The following is a 17,657-nucleotide window of genomic DNA, read 5'->3' on the forward strand; positions in this document are numbered from 1 at the left end:
ATAGATGAAAACAAATAAGTGACAGAATGGCAAAACAAACAAGCAAATATTCATGATAACGGGGAGCGACCAGTATCTCATACAATGTGGGAGTATAGCTTTGGAAAACTGGCATTTTCTAAATATATCTATCTAAAGCAGATATAGGTCTAGCTTATGGTCCAGCAATTCCAACAGTAGGTAGATAACTCAAAGAAATGCATGCATATGTTGTGTTCACCATAAATCATGTACAGGAATGTTCACAGCTGCACTTTTCAAAATAGTCCTTAACTAGAAACTACCCACATGCCCATCAACAGTAGAATGAATAATTGCGGCATACTCACACAATGAAAAACTTTACACAATGAAAATGAACATAGTACTATTACAAGCAACAAATACGTTGTGAGCAACATATTTTGCCCCCCAAAATATCATTGAGCAAAAGAAGCCATAAAATACTGTAATTCCATTTTATGCAAAGTATAAAACAAAATCAGTCCATTCTGGGACTATTGCTTCTGGGATTCTGGAAAATTTCTATTTCTTGATCGGCTTATTGTTATATGGATGTGTTTACTTTGTGAAAATAAATAGAACTGTGTGCTTACGATTTGTGCACTTTTCATATATATGTGATATTTCTTTTTTTTTTAAGTTTATTTATTTATTTCGAGAGAGAGAGAGAGGCAGAGAGAAAGGGAGCAGAGGAGGAGCAGAGACAGGGGGATACAGAATCCCAAGCAGGCTCCATGCTGTCAGTGCAGAGCCCAATGCTGGGCTTGAACTCACAAACCTCAAGATCATGACCTGAGCCGAAATCAAGAATCAGAGGCTTAACCAACTTAGCACCCCAATGTGATATTTCAAAAAGAAAACACAATGAGAGAAGATGAATGACATTGATTCCAAAGCACATAGAGCAGGTTTCTTTGTACATCATGAGTGACCATCCTACTGCCATGAGTGACCACCACGAGGAAGAAATTACTCCATACCCAGGTGATTCAGCTCATCTTCCTATCTGCAGTTTCCCGATAAGATGCTGAGATTTGTGCCCTTTTGCATGTCTAAGTAAGAAAGGAAGAGTCCGTGGTGATTAGGCTGCTACAGCTTACGTAAAACACATGCGGTCTCCAGGTTCCTGCTGCAAAGAATCAGGAGTATGAGGTTGTAAGTGACCAGGGTCACAGATGGAGTACCCAGTCATCCTGAAAATACCCAGGAGACAGCTGAGAACCACTCTTTGGGGAAGCTGCAGGAAGTTTGAAGGGCCCTTGTTCCCCTGAACCTCAGTGATCAGGAATCAGAAAGTGGTTGTTACCAAATGCTAATGATTGTCAGGAGTCCAATTAAGTACAACTCTCAATAATAAGTTTATTGGGTTTTCCTTGTCTTGTTGGAAATTATAAACGGTAAGAAAATAAGTTGGTAGTTTAGAAATAAAATCATGGACCTTCGTGATTTGTCTGGGTGTGTGGATTAGCCCCCAATCTTCTTTGCTGTCAATGTCTACATTTATATGCACAAGGGCAGTTGATGGGCAAATGATGACCCTGGGGCCCTTCAGGGCTTCAAGATACAAAAAGATGCCTTTCCTTTAGTACATTAGTACATACTAATACATACAAAAACCTTTAAAATCAAAACCAAGCCACTGACATAAAAATGTTTTGAAAAAAAAAAAAAAAAACCCAGGGATGCTGCTAAAATCAAAAATTCAAATGGCACAATATTGTTTACCTCTACCCTTTCTACCCTGATTTCCTTTGATCAGTGGCCACCATTGTTACTCGTTTCTTAGGGGAGTTTACTAGAAACATGTTATATGTGAATGTGTCCAGGCTGTGCATATAAGAGCCACAATAAATCCAGCTATTTATGTTTTCTTTTAATATTACTGGCAGCACTCTATGTGCTCTGTCTCACCCCCTGTTTTGCTCATTTAACAACATATGTTGGAGATCATTCCTCACCAACATTTTTTAATGCTTTATACTATTCCGTTATATAGATCGTTCCAGTCACCTATTGCTGCTAACAAACTACCACAAATATAATGGTTTAAAATAAGAACAATCATTTTATTGCTATCTCTCATGGTTCCTGGAGGTGACTAACCTCAGCCAAGAGGTCTTGCTCTGGGTCTCACATGTAGCCGCTCAGATGGTTGCTGGAACTGGAGTCATTTTGGATCTTCCCCACTCAAATATCTGGCCACTGATGCTGATTGTTAACTGGGGCCAGGCGAGGTCATATATCTACAGAAAAGCCTCTCCCTGTGGCCTGGGCTTCCTCACAGCAGGGAGGTTGGATTTACGGGGTCAGTATCCCCGGAATCTGCAAGTTTTTTAAAGCTTGGGTGTGGGGAATGTAATATTATCACTTTGTAATCTCTCGGTCAAGCAGTCAGAGAGTCTAGATTCAAGGGGAGGGGGACATAGACTCTTATTGTCAATGGGAAGTGTCAAACAATTCTGTGGCTATTTTTAAAACTTGCTTAAAAAATCTTGTTTTTAAAGTCACGTACCATGATTTACTTAACTAGTTATTCATCCCTTTTATTCCCCCAAATGATTCATTCAGTGTTCACTATATGCCAAGTACTGTTGTAAGCTCTGAGGATACAGTAAAGAGAATAAGAAAATCTGGCTCAAATCTATGTCCTTGTGGAGCTTATAGTTTCAATGTGTAGAAAAACATAATAGATAAAATAAGCAAGCATATAAAATTATGTGATATGTTAAAGGTGATAATTATTGTGGAAAAATGTAAAGTAGGGTAAGGGGGGATAGAGAGTATAGCAAACTAGAACGTGTTTTTAAGCAGAGAAGGCTTCATGGAGAAAGTAACCTTTGAGCAGGTAACTGAAGAAGGCGAGGGAACGAGTCATGTGGTATCTGGGAGAAGGACATTCCAAGCCAAGGGAATAGTGAATGCAAGGCCTTGAGATCAGAGGATGCTTAGAATGCTTAAGCCACGGCCCCACTCCCAGAGATTCTGATTTGGAAGCCCTGGGGGATGGGTAAAGGGAATTTTAGCAACATCCTAGTGATTCTGACTCATGCCAACTTCTGATCCTCATTTTGAAAACCTGGACTTCCAGATCTGGTTTTCATCTCAACCTCACCCCTTCCTAGCTGAGCTTCATCTTTTCCTTCCGCAAAAAAGGAGTTTGGGGGTGAGATAACAGCACCCCACTTGAGAGATGGCTCTTTCTTTAGATTCAGTGAGAATGTCCTGAGAGTCCCCACCCTACCTCACAGGAGCCTTTTGCTGGTCTGCTGGCTTTTTGTTTCCCCTTTCTCCTGTTCTTTCTCTTTTCAGTTTTCTTCCCCTTCCCTCCCCCCCCCCCCCCCCCCCGCTTCCCCTCCTCCCTTTCCCTTCCTTTCCTTTCCCTTCTTTCCTCTCCTCTCCTCTCCTCTCCCCTGCCCTCCTTTTCTTTTTTCTTATTTCTCTTCTCTTCTTTCTTGTCCCGAGCTGCCTTAACCATGGACATCGGGGTTCCTGTGTCTGTGAATCCTTCCAGAGGTTTGGAAGGGGACTCCACCTATGTAAACCTAAGAGTGATATATACAAAACGCTTGTGAGTGTGTGTAGCTGGAAGCACAGGCACTTTCCCAACAGGTGGCGGGGTGGGGGTGAGAGTGAGAGTGGGAAGGGAGGGAGCTGAAGGGGAGAGGGGGACAAGGACCAACAGGTGGGGGTGGGCAGACGTCACGGAGCACCAGCCCCGCGGCGGGACAGATGGATGCCTCTCAGCTTCTCCCAGGCGCCTCCGCCTGACCCGCTAGTCGTGGAGCTAGGATGTGGTGGCTGCCAGAGCCTCCGAGGTAACTCCTACCGGGTCTGGCTCTCACTAGACAGATTTGAGATCTCCCAAGCACCGACCAGTGGCGAGAGGCTAGCCAGGCCAACACCTTCGGGCACCTGCACTTGCAGCAACGCCTTGGTTCGCGGAGGAGAAAGGGCGGAAGCCTTTTGGCCCTCTGACGCTTCCGTAGCGAGGGGGCGGGGCCCGGAAGGGAGCAGGATGGCGGCGCTGGACAGTGACAGCGAAGAGGACTTAGTCAGCTATGGGACGGGCCTGGAGCCGCTGGAAGAAGGTGCGGGCCAGATTGGTCTCCGGGGTCTGTGGCAAACAGGTCCAGGATCCGGGGCAAAAACGCCCAACCCCGTGCCGGGCCTCCTGTGGCCCCGGGGTTAAGGCTAGCTCGCTACTGGTGTCGGGAACAGCGGTGAAAGAAGCGTGCTCGGTGCTTTTGGAGTGCCCACGCTCTGGAGCGACGCATGAGAGACCCTGAGGGGTGGGAAACAGAAAGATGACGAAACAGGCTCGTTGGAGAACTGGGGGGTGGTGGTGGTGATGGTCAGGCAATGTCTTCCCTAGGAGAGGACGTTTGAGCTCAGACTTGAAACAGAGGGAGGAACCAACCATACGAAGATCTGGGTAGGAGAGCATTTCAGGCAGAGAGAACAGCAAGCTCAAAAGCTCTGAAGTCAGAGCCAGTTTGACAAATTGAGGGTCAGGCAGGACTGCTGTGGGTGGAGCCGACGACGGCAGCAATGGGAGACTGGCAGAAGAGGATGTCAGAGGGGGAGGCAGGGGCTGCATCTTACTTGGTATGTAAGGGTGTTTGGATTTTATACTGAGTGTAGGACAGTCATTGTGGGGTTTTACACAAGGGAGAGATGTATATTTTTAAGATTATTCTCTCGATTTTGAGAATAGACGGGTTGGCGGGGGTGGTGTGGCCAAGAGCGAAGGAGAAATACTAGCAAAAAGAGGTCTGGAGATGATGATGATGGCTTGGACTGGGGTGTTAGCAGAGGTGGTGGTAAGAAATGGTCTGGGTAGAGGTACACATTGAAAGCAGAGCAGACTGGACTTGCTGCTGAGATGTGGGGGTGAGGGCAAGATGAGGCAAGGTTCTTACCCCTGTTTCTGGTCTGATTCCTTAATGACTTGATTTGTTCAGCAATGTATTGAGTACCCAGGAAGGACTGATGGCAGTGCTAGCCCTGTGGGAAGGACAAAGGGAGTATGGGGAGCATGGTGGGTAGGAGTTACTTGCAGACCTCCTGTTGGTGGGATCTTTTTTTTTCTTTTTCTTAATATATGTATTTTTGAGAGAGTTCAAGCGGGGGAGGGGCAGAGAGAGGGGAGACAGGGGATCTGAAGCAGGCTCTGCACTAACAGGCTGACAGCAGCAAGCCCAATGTGGGGCTCAAACTCAGCAATCCGGAGATCATGACCTGAGCTACCCAGGTGCCCCTGTTGGTGGGATCTTATTTGCCACCCTGACCGCATCCTGCCAGGTTGGTTGTACTTCTGGGGCATTTCTACTGAAGACCCTTCCCTACCAGCAGTTATTTAAAAAAATTTTTTTTAACATTTATTTTTGAGAGACAGAGCGATGCAGAGTACAAGTGGGGAAGGGGCCAAGAGGGGTGGGGGGAGGGACACAGAATCCAAAGCAGGTCCAGGCTCTGAGCTGTCAGCACAGAGCCTGACACAGGGCTCGAACTCAAGGACCTCGAGATCATGACCTGAGGTGAAGTTAGACGCCCAACTGACTGAGCCACCCAGGCACCCCTCCCTACCAGCAGTTCTAATCATCAGAAACTTTTGCCAGACACTGGCCCTACTTTTACCCTCTGCTTACAAAAGACAGAGGAACACTAGTCTCCTGAAAGCTTCTTATGTGCTTAAGACAGCCCTTGAATTTCCTCTAAGTCATCTCCATACTTCACTCAACATCCTCAGTTCTCTGATATGTTCAGTTTAAAGTCCCTGAAACCCCAATTTGTCAGAGCCTTTCTCGAAGTATGGGACCAGAGTGTGGGTAGAACAGGGCTACCATTAGTGTGTCCTTCATTCTAGACTGTAGTTTTTTAATACAACCTAAGGTCACGGTAGCTTTATTGGCAGACGTATCATCCCATGATCTCAAAGAATTTGTTGACAGAGATCCTGTATTGGAGGAGTTCAGATCTAGTTGAGCACAAAAGTACGAGGTTTGCAAGTGCTAAATTATATGATATAGACAGGAAACAACCTTCACAAGCTAGCAGGGAACCTGAGAGGGCCAGATGGGATTCCTTTTAAAACTGGTTCGGGTTAGCTATGCAGAAAGAGGACAGGGGTTCGACCTGCATGGGTGGAGGTTATTACAGCCATGTTGGGCAGCTGTTTATGCATTTCTGTATTTCTCATCTCACACTTGTTTCCTTGTGAGTGACATATTGTAAGCATCAACTATTTGACCTACATTTTTCCAGTTCTTCCTCTTTGATGATGCACAGAATCTGAAATGAAGCCCAATGGCCTAACCATGCTTTTGAAATGAAAGGAAGGGACATTTGGTTTGTAGATCTCCCCCCGCCCCCACCCGGGTCTAAAAGTCACTCTTTTTTTTTTTTTTTTTTTTTTAATTTTTTTTTCAACGTTTATTTATTTTTGGGACAGAGAGAGACAGAGCATGAACGGGGGAGGGGCAGAGAGAGAGGGAGACACAGAATCGGAAACAGGCTCCAGGCTCTGAGCCATCAGCCCAGAGCCCGACGCGGGGCTCGAACCCACGGACCGCGAGATCGTGACCTGGCTGAAGTCGGACGCTTAACCGACTGCGCCACCCAGGCGCCCCTAAAAGTCACTCTTTAACTTCTCACTATTAGAAGTTTTTGAAGATTGAGTCATTGTTTCCCAAGCACTTTGAAGTTTAAATGCACTCAGTACATTTTACAGTATAGCATACTAGACCAATAATCACTTTTACTTCCTGCTTTGAAGTTTTAGTGACAGGTTAGACAAACATTGGTAGAGGAAGGACTCCAGTACTTAATTAAAGTTGCTGGCCCTGATGGAAAAGTTTCCTGGTTAAGAGATAGTGGCCAAACTGTCACACACAGACCCACAGGCACATAGGCCCTCTGGCCTGGAAGGAAGGGGGCACCAGAACTTACTTACCCTCATTAGATACTTCTACTTGGTTCTGGATCATCTCTGGCTCATCCTGTACCCAGATTAAGTTTAGGGCGATTTTCCTCCTTGATGCTATGACTTTCCCACTTAAGACTCTCTGTGGCTCCCATCACCCACAGGGCATACCACAGACCCTGAAGCACTGAGTGCAGGGCCTTTGCACTATCTGCCCTTCTAGTTCCATCTTCTGCCCCTTCCCTTCCCTTTAGTCAGTCTAGACTACTTTTTCAGACTTATGATTTATTGATTGAGGTAATGCCTCTGTTGGGAATTATGTCTCTGTCAGCAGCTATCAGATTGTGTTCATGCTGAGGGTGACTGTGATGTTGTGGTCCTTGTACATTGTCAGAAGAGTTCTTATATATTCAGCTCTCCTCTGCGTGGCTCTGAGTGCCCTGGAAACAGGGACAGAGTTGTGTCTAGTTTTCCACACCCAGGGTCTAGTACAGGGTTGCTTCCATGGTGAGGGATAGTATGGCTGGTATCCCTGGCTTGGAGGCAGAGTTGAAATCTGATTTCAGCTTTGTGTTTATGAGCCGTGGACTTTAGGGTTGTTACTTAATCAGAGCATGCTTATCAGTTATGAAGAATGAGATAATATGTGTGAAAAGAAGGGCTGCGTTGTTATTAGTAGCACTAATTACAAGAGGGCCTGGCCACAACGCCACCTCCTCTCCAGAGTTTTCTCCTGATGTGATTACAGGTGGCGCCTCCCCCTCAGGAGCCCTGTGGGACCCAGCTGGCCATGCTGGTCGGCCCTCATTATCTGCCGCCACAGGTTCCACTTAGCTGTCTGCTGATCTTATCTCCCCTTCCAGATTAAGAGCACCTTGGGAACAGAGCAAGAATGGCGCCTTGCGTTGGCAGGGTGTGCCCTCTCTCACCTTAACCCAGTAGTTCTCGATCGGGGATGATGTTGCCCCTCAGCAGATGTTGGCTGTGCTGGGTGGGAGAGCAATGCTTACTGGCATCTGCTGGATGCTGCTAAATCCTACAGTGCACAGGACCGTCCCACGGCACAGATCTATCCTGTACAAACTGCCAATAGTGCCGAAGTTGAGAAACCCCACCTTAGCCAAGAATCGTGCCAGGTGCACATGTAGTAGTGGATTGTGTGTGACGCATTTCCAAATACTGGAAATCTTGGATCATGGGACCCGAGTTGTAATTCAGTTCCTTAGAGTGAAATGAAATTGTAGCTAATATTAACTAACCAAGCTTCGCTTGACCAAACACTGTGCTCACCTCTCTGCCTGTGGTGGGTCATCCTCAGCACCAGCCTACCAGATAGGTTCTGTTTATTGCCCTACCTTTACAGTCATGGAGGCTGAGGTGTGGAGAGATCAAGTAACTTGCCCAAGTTCACAAAGTAGCAAGGGTAGGGGGATTTGAACCTGGATGTCTTGATCTTCCAAACCTCAACTCTTGACTGCCCTGCCATGGGTTATACTCCAGAAGTGATGTAAAGGCATCACAAGCTACTAGTAAGAATGTAGGACTATGAAGCTAGAAGTTCCTCTGCTTTTTGTTCCATCTTCCAGAAGTAGTCACTGGCTTAATTATTGAAATAACAGGGACACATGGGCTTATCTACTGTACATAATAATAATAATAATAATAATAATAATAATGGCAGCCAGTATTTTAAGTGCTTACTGTGTACCTCTCTTCTTGCTAAGCACTTTATAGGCATTATCTTATTCACTTTGCATAACAACTCTATGAAATAGATATTACTATTCGTGTCACCCTCATTTTACAGATGAGGAAATCAAGGCATAGAGAAGTCAAGATGACTGAGGTCCTGGTCCTGGTAAAGATGGGGTGAAAGCGTTGTGACCCTCAACTCTGTGCCCTTAACTACCATATAACTTGCTTTCTGTGTTGAATGTTTGACAGTAACTTGATGGTTACTTTTTATTTATTTTTTTTAATTTTTTTTTTCAACATTTATTTATTTTTGGGACAGAGAGAGACACAGCATGAACGGGGGAGGGGCAGAGAGAGAGGGAGACACAGAATCGGAAACAGGCTCCAGGCTCTGAGCCATCAGCCCAGAGCCCGACGCGGGGCTCGAACCCACGGACCGCGAGATCGTGACCTGGCTGAAGTCGGACGCTTAACCGACTGCGCCACCCAGGCACCCCTGTTACTTTTTATTTTAAATAGATTCAGAATTCTGAATCACAGTGGATAAAATTAACCAGTAATTTGTGACACAGCACCTGAAAGTGTAAACCTAAGGAATTTTTAGACTTTATTAAGCTCCTTTCCACTATGTGATGTTGCAAGCCAGCCCTTTTCAGCAGAGCAGGAAAATGATTAATTTCAAAGAACAATTAACTATGGAATCAGGAGATTCCCAGAAATAAGGACACATTTAGGATTTGGGGAGAATGGGCAACACCAAAGGACAAACTCTGGGCTTGGGATGCTGTGAAGTTCTAGAAGAGATACAGAAGTGTTCCTTGTGTCGCGAACCTTCTCATGCCCTGTGCCAGCCCCGCGACCTGCCTCTGGCATTGCCAGTAGAGTTTATCTCCAACTATTGGAACCGCCCCCACCCCATGTAATTCAGTTTATGTGATGGACTTTAGTGGGAATCAGGCCATTGGTGCCAAAACGTGTGTCTAACAGAAATAAGAAATATCTATAATTGCCTTAGAACTATAAAGAAGCTTGATACAGTATATTACTTTACAAACTATATAAGCTAGTAAAGCCTAGGAATAAAAAAAAAACTTAATTATTACACTTGAAATTACAAGAAGTAAACAATTCAGCATGTTTAAGAAATGACACTTTCCCTAAATTTTTTTCTAACCCGCCACCCGCTTCTCTCTCATCAAAATACTTTTTTCAGGTGAAAGACCAAAAAAACCAATTCCTCTTCAGGATCAGACTGTCAGAGACGAAAAAGGAAGGTATAAACGGTTTCATGGCGCCTTTAGCGGAGGTTTTTCTGCTGGGTACTTCAACACTGTTGGCTCGAAAGAAGGTATGATTTTCCTACGTGTAGCTATCATATCACATCATATCACTGAACTATCATAAGATTCTCCTCCTCTTCCACCTCTCCCTTTTTAAAAAAAACTTCTTTAAACACTTTAATACACACACTGTAGCCTTTTGTGTTCTTTCAAGATTTGGCAGGTTTTCAGAGTCCGCTGGTATGTTGTTCATTGGTTACAACCTGAGAGTGAAAGTTTTCTTTCACTTAAAAAAAAAAAAAAAGATATATTCTCACCAGATGGTTAAGTGACGATAATGACTTCCGTTTTATACCATCGCATCTTGCCACACACAAAATGCTGTCATACACATTCCCTCAGGTAACCATTGTCTCCCGCGTCTCAGTGACTGAGGAAGGCAGGTGTCATAGTTGCTTTGTAGGTGAGGCCACTGAGGGTCAGAGCCGCTCTCTCCTGGCACTGGGGACCACAGCATGCTTGTCAGTCTATGCTCTCAACCTGAGGAAAAATCAGTTAAAAATTTCATGTTATGCAATATAATGGATTCTGCATTGTTTAAAGTCATGTATGTTTTTTAAATGTTTTCACACAGAAACTGGAATGACTTTTATGTGCCAGATAGGAAGGGAAGAAGAACTGAGTAACTCATGTAGCAATTGTTGAGAACAAAATGGGACACGTTTTTATATATACACAATAACTTGTATGGAACAATAGTAAAACAAAGATGAGAAAAGCCATGTAAGAAATAGTTGGGGTAGGTCAATAAGATGGTTTAAAGTTCAATATCCAGAATGTGTAAAGAGCAGTTCCATGAGCAAATGACCAAAGTATCTGAACAGTTTACTCCAGAGGAGATAGAAATGCTGTATTTAATATTCAGCCTTGTTACTAAGAAAGGCAAAGTAAGGTAACCAAGGCACTATGAAATTAGCACACTTTATTAAAATGTTAAAAGTGGCAGTAGGGTTGGTGAAGAAAGAAGTACACTAATACGTTGCTGATTGTTGCGATTATAGCTGTGCCGTGTACTGTAATAAGACCAGCTCAAACGATTGTCAGGAAGACTGTGATACGTTCATACCCTGGAGTGTCTCTTTACCATTAGAAGGACTATACAGAAATCGGGCAAAGACTATAGAAATCCAAAGTGGAGGAAGGCAGTGGCCTAGGAGAGCTGATCCTCACTCCCGGATACCTGGGGGTATCTCCCAGGCCTGCCCAGAAACCTGCTCCACCCACTGACCAAGAGTAGATCTGCCCCATACTCCTTAGGTCCACAGGACTCTTGTAGGAAATCAGGAAGGAGGTGTGTCCCTCTCAGAGAAAACTACAAAAGTGTATCGCAGAGGGTTACAGATACATTTGACCTCCAGGCCATTCTCACCGTATAGGCATGGTACATGCTTGGTGACTATGGACAGGGAACCGGCGTGGTAGTTATAGGACCCAGGGGTTTGATGGAATTGGGGGTGGTATGGACATTACCTGTCCTTAGACTGGCCAGGTTGAGCCCTTGGGCCAGGGCACCCTGAATTTGCCTGCGCTGCTTCTGTGACTTGGTGCCAGCCACCCTTCCACAGCTGACTCATGCCCCTTGATGTTATGTCTTCATATGTTAACAAGTTGGTGTCTGTTGCTGTCCTCTTGGTCTCAGAGTGGTCCTGCCTTTTAAGGTGACCTTGCATCTTTTGGTTCACATCTACTTGGAAAAAGAATGTCACTTTCTTCTCTCTCTCTCTTTTTTATTTGAAAAAAAATTTTTTTAATGTTTATTTATTTTTGAGAGAGAGAGAGTGAGACAGAGAGTGAGCGGGGGAGGAGCAGAGAGAGAGAGGGAGACACAGAATCGGAAGCAAGCTCCAGGCTCTGAGCTGTCAGCACAGAGCCCGATGCAGGGCTCGAACCACGAACCGTGAGAACATGACTGGAGCCGAAGTCGGATGCCTAACCGACTGAGCCACCCAGGCGCCCCTCTCTCTCTGTTTTTTTTTAGAGAGAGAATGAGGGAGTGGGGGAGGGGCAGAGAGAGAGGGAGAGAGAATCTTAAGCAGGCTGCATGCCCAGCGCAGAGCCCAACTCTGGGCTTGATTTCACGATCATGAGATCATAATTTGAGCTGAAATCAAGAGTCAGATGCTTAGCCAACTGAGCCACCTGCGCACCCCATCTCCACTTTTACTGTATAATTTGATTTCTCTTGGTCCTAGATTCTTAGGAGGAAACCTATCCACTGAGTTCTGCCAAGAGATGTGAGCATTAATAAAGTTATGTTGTATAATTATCTCTACATGAGCAGTGAGATAGGAAGTAGCTAAGGGTTTGTAGGTACTGGGGGTTTCAAGTACATAATTGCATTATTTAATTATTTAGTAATAAACCAACATACCATCTATTATAATATTCTAAACGCTTTTCTTTCAAGGATGGACACCCTCTTCCTTCGTGTCTTCACGACAGAACAGAGCAGACAAATCTGTTCTTGGTCCCGAAGACTTCATGGATGAAGAGGTGGGTGTGCAGAACCGGAATTGCCTGTTAGCCAGTGGGATGCGTGCAGCGCCTTAGTCTCCCCAGAGGGTTCAGTGTACGAAGGCTTCTTTGTTTGCGAGGCATTATCTTTTAGGAGTTTGGACTAGAGTGCTCTGTACCTCAATGCATTCTTGTTCACTGGAGTAGCATCTTATGCTGGGGCCAGTTTCTAAAGTCAAGGGTGGAGAGGAAAGTCGTTCATAGGCAAATTTCCTTGAAGAGGCCCCAGTTGCCCCAAAAGCGCAGTATCCACGGAGCTGAGTCCACAGCCTCCGACAGTAACTTTGTGCACACTACTGTTTAAGGAACGGTGAGCGACTAGACCAGTTAGGAGTCAAAGGGAGCCCTGTGCAGGCACCTGGGTACCTCATTAACACAACGATGACTGTGCACTTCTTAGGGGTAAATGGGAGCTGGGGGGGGTGTGCTCCATATTTTTTTAAAAAATGTTTATTTATTTGTTTTGAGAGAGAGATACAGCATGAGCAAGGGAGGGACAGAGAGAGGGGGAGGCAGAGAATCCCAAACAGGCTCTGCATTGCCAGCGCAGAACCTGATGCAGGGCTCGAACTCCTCGTCCTCGAGATCATGACCTGAGCCAACAGCAAGAGTCGGAAGCTTAACCAACTGAGTCACCCAGGAACCCCATGCTCCATTTTGCTTTAAAATTAAACCTCTGTTTCCTTAAAACCTAGTCATGGATTCATTTGTGATAAAGAAGAAATAGAACACTATATTAACATCCTTTAGGTTGCAGGTAAGAGGCAAGGGGAGGTCCCCTTCCTATTTGATTAGCATAATCTATATGGAAACATGACTCATGGAACAAGAAGCCTAGATGTCAGCGAGGCCCCGCGTCCTCTCTTCTCAGCCATCTTCTGCATGTCAGCTTGTCCTTACATCAGCTCTCCTTGTGGTCCCAAGGTGGCTACAGTAGCTCCAGATGGCGCATCCAGGATCACATCACCTAGTGGAAGGAGGGCTTTTCTTTGGTATCTTTTCTTGAGAGCAAGGAAACCATTCCCATAAGTCCTACCGGGGATTTTACCTCACGTCTGCTGGGGCAGATTGTTTTACGTGCTCATTCTTAAAGCCATCCTTGGCAGTGGAAGTGGGATCAAAGGACTGGCTTAGATAAGATACGAACCCCTATTGCCTAACTCTCCCCGGGCCCCAGCATACGCACCAGGACACCACTGCGGGAGTGCATGGTGGCACCGAGGGGGGCCGGTGTCTGCACAGCTTCAGGACTCTGTGAGGAAAGAGGGAGGGCATAGGCTATCGGAAAGGCAGCCAACAGGAAATGCAGAAACACTTAAGGTAGCACGTACATGCTCAGGAATGCTTGCTGTGACTCTGAGATTTGCCCCCTGCACTCTGACCTTTGAAATATTGTCTGAGGCAACAGTTACTTTCCGTAGAAGTAATTATTGGATTTTAATTACTTCTTATCTTCCTAGCTTGGCTGTGCCTCTTGTGGCCTCACTGAGCGGCCGTCATCATGCCCTGTCCTTGGCTACCGGCCTTAGCTTTTGTGAGGATCCTAAAGGCAGATATAAAGTCAGCTGCTCCACACACACATGCAAACACACACACGCACACACATAAGTCAGCTGCTCCACTGATGCCTAATTTGGTTGTGTAGTTTTTTTGTTTGTTTTTTAAAGTTTTTACGTATTCATTTATTTAAGTAATCTCTGTACCCAACATGGGGCTCAAACTCACAACCCCGAGATCAGAGTTGCGTGCTTTTCTGACTGAGCAAGGCAGGCATCCCATCAGTTGTGTGGTTTTAACTTTTTTTTTTTTTTTTTTTTTTTTTTAAGAAATAAAGCTACGTGATGTATTATGGTTAATCACTTACCAAATAATGTAAGTAATTCTGTTTGAATTTTCTTTTAAAGGATCTTAGTGAATTTGGGATAGCACCTAAAGCAATTGTCACCACGGATGATTTTGCTTCCAAAACCAAAGATAGAATACGAGAAAAGGCCAGGCAGTTAGCAGCTGCTACTGCCCCCATTCCTGGAGCTACTCTGCTTGATGACCTCATAACACCAGCAAAGTGAGAAGAATTTTGTTCTAACTTTTGTGATCTTGGCATCTGCTTTGCATATACATAATGATCTTAATTACAGATAGTTTGGTTGCAAGTAGGAGAAGCCTAGCTTAAGTGCAAAAGGGGGTTTTGCCAAAAGGATCTTGCGCTTTTATTGCATGGCGTATTCTAGAGCTCCAGTGACCAGCTCTGCTGCTGGGGCTGGTGGAGGCTGGTGAGCTGTTAGGAACTCGGGTGCCTTCCCTCCCACCCTCCCTCAGAAGCCTCAAGGGCTCTCTTCGGTCTGCCTCATTCTTCCCTCTCTTTCTGCATATCTCCTTGTTCTGTTCCTGGGTGTGTGGCCTGATGTGGCAGCCTCAGACTCATGGTTTCTTAGGCCCCAGGCTTGACAAGGACCATTTAGATCCCCCAGGTGTCCATTCCAAAGGCCCAGCAGAGAGGACACGGATGGACTTCCCCAGGTTCGGTGTGCACCCACGTCCAGTGAGCTGTGGCCAGAACGGCAGGTCCATGTGGTTCTGATGTGCATGGGGGTGGGCTGTGTTTCAGGGCTCAGGCACAAGTGTGTGAGCTGGACAGGGACTCAAAGACTGCTGATTTCTTACTATCCTCCAGTATTATAAAAGGAAGTTCACGTTCAATGCCTTGATATCCTAGATTATCTATTGGTTTTGAATTGCTAAGAAAAATGGGCTGGAAGGAAGGACAAGGAATTGGCCCTCGAGTAAAGAGAAGACCTCGCCGACAAAAGCCTGGTATGTATATTGATTGTCATCAATTCTGTAGCACACTTTTTAATGGCTACACGTTTCGGGAAATGAAGCTGCCGGGCAAAGTAATATGCAGATACAGTTGACTCTTTTTTTTTTTTTAATTTTTTTTTAACGTTTATTTATTTTTGAGACAGAGAGAGACAGAGCATGAACGGGGGAGGGTCAGAGAGAGAGGGAGACACAGAATCTGAAACAGGCTCCAGGCTCTGAGCAGTCAGCACAGAGCCCGACGCGGGGCTTGAACTCACGGACCGCGAGATCATGACCTGAGCCGAAGTCGGACACTCAACCGACTGAGCCACCCAGGCGCCCCTACAGTTGACTCTTGAACAATGCTAACCCCGCATGCAGTTGAAAATCCATGTGTAACATTTACTTGTTTATTTTCAAGTACAAATTTTATATATATACTTATATAACATACAGTGTTGTATTTCCACATATTACTATTGACTTCCTAAAAACTTATCTGCTTAATAGCCTACTGTTGACCAAGAGCCTCACTGATAACATAAACAGTCAATTAACACATATTTTATATGTTATAGGTATTAAATACTGTATTCTTACAATAAAGTAAGCTAGAGAAGAGAAATTATTATTGAGGAAATCCTAAGGTAAATATATTCACATTAGCTCTACTATAAAAAGTCTGTGTGTAAATGGACCTTTGCAGTTCAAACCTGTGCTGTTTAAGAGTCAACTGTATTTTTTTTTAAATTTGAGTACAGTTGACACACAATGTTACATTAGTTTCAGGTGAGCAGCGCAGTGATTGGACAAGTCCATAGGTTCTGCTGTGCTCACCACAAGAGTAGTGGCCATCTGTCACCATACAGCGCTGTTACAGTACCATTGACTGTATTCCTTGTGCTGTGCCTTTTATCCCTGTGACTTATGCATTCCAGAACTGGAAGCCTATATCGCCCACTTCCCTTCACCCATTTTGCCCATCTCTAAGTCCCCTTCCATCTGGCAACCATCAGTTTGTTCTCTGCATTTATAGGTCTGATTCTGCTATTTGTTTATTCACTTATTTTTTTTTTTCTAGATTCCACATATGAGTGAAATTTGTCTTTCTCAGCCAATACTTAGCACAACATCCTCTAGGTTCATCCATGTCACAAATGACATGATCCCATCCTTCTTATGGCTGTGTAATATTCCATGGGATATTTAACTATACCCCATCTTTCTTATCCACTCATCTATTGATGGATGCTGAGGTTGCTTCTATATCTCGGCTATTGTAAATAATGCTGTAATAAAATAGGGGTGTGTGTATCCTTTCAAATTAGTGTTTTTGTTTTTTCCTTTGGATAAATACCGACTAGTAGAATTTTTAGATCATATGGTATTTTTATTTTTAAATTTTTTTAAGTTCATTTATTTTGAGAGAGAGAGAAAGCGCTGGTGAAGGAGGGGCAGAGAGAGAGAGGGGAGAGCGAGGATCCCAAGCAGGCTTCGCATTGCCAGCACGGAGTCCAATGCGGGGCTTGAATTCACGAATCGGGAGATCATGACCTGAGCGGAGGTTGGACGTTTAACTGACTGAGCCATCCAGGCACCCCTATTTTTAATTTTTTGAGAAACCTCTGTATTGTTTTCCACAGTGGCTCTACCAATTTCCATTCCCAAAAGGTCACCTGTATTTTAAGGCTTTTTGTGTGTCATGCGTAATAGCATTGTACTAGAATTGTACTAGTTTATATTTCTGCTAGCATCATGTGAAACTGTTTCCTACTCTTATCAAAACTGTGTCACAGTTTAATAGGATTCTTTTCTATTTATGTCTTACCCTTGGTCTCCCCAGCCAGAGTACGAACTCTTGGAGGCAGTAATAATTTCCTTTGGGTTCTCTGTGGCCCGGGGACAGTAGTGGTTAGTCACTGAGCACATTATTGACAGAGTGTGGGTGGGGCAGGGGCTGGTGGAAAACAATTCCTGAGTGATCAGTCTCTGACCCTAAAGCCGTAGTACCTTTCATAAGTTCTGTCATGGACTTCTAAAGAATGTCAGCAAGTTAGATTTCCATATTTTTAGCTGCTCATGACTAATGTATTTGACATCTCTTTTATAGATCCTGGAGTAAAAATCTATGGCTGTGCGTTACCCCCTGGAGGCTCTGAAGGATCCGAGGTACTATATGCAAAGGCTGACCTTGAATTTGGTATAGTGACACCTGTTAGTTTATGAACGTGCAATTTTAGGGTCAGAAGAATTTTAGAAATCAGTCAGATCCCATTACGGTGAAATACCCCTACCCTGAAACTGTCTTCATGTCAGAGAATGTATTCAGCAACATGCCCTCACCATACATGTCCAAGGTCTGTTCAGATTCCTGAGTATCA

General features: G+C 44.7%; 1 protein-coding gene across 3 annotated transcripts in view; it reads left to right on the plus strand.

Moving 5' to 3' along the window:
* The first annotated feature begins 3,978 nt into the window (after positions 1-3,978).
* The window catches only part of GPATCH1 (G-patch domain containing 1), a 40,527-nt gene continuing 26,848 nt past the window's right edge, over positions 3,979-17,657 (plus strand). For 2 of the 3 annotated variants that reach the window (XM_086689589.1, XM_086689590.1), the window contains exons 1-6: positions 3,979-4,091; positions 9,834-9,968; positions 12,368-12,453; positions 14,379-14,539; positions 15,191-15,288; positions 17,387-17,445. In XM_086689589.1, the coding sequence (XP_086545715.1) occupies positions 4,019-4,091; positions 9,834-9,968; positions 12,368-12,453; positions 14,379-14,539; positions 15,191-15,288; positions 17,387-17,445 (612 nt within the window). In that variant the 5' untranslated portion in view covers positions 3,979-4,018. Of the gene's footprint in view, positions 4,092-5,185; positions 5,305-9,833; positions 9,969-12,367; positions 12,454-14,378; positions 14,540-15,190; positions 15,289-17,386; positions 17,446-17,657 lie in introns of all 3 variants that reach the window. The other variant, XM_086689591.1, reaches the window with a different exon arrangement.

This window comes from Puma concolor, chromosome E2 (assembly GCF_028749965.1).
Source record: "Puma concolor isolate L17-30 chromosome E2, mPumCon1.1.hap2, whole genome shotgun sequence".
Lineage (NCBI taxonomy): Eukaryota > Metazoa > Chordata > Mammalia > Carnivora > Felidae > Puma > Puma concolor.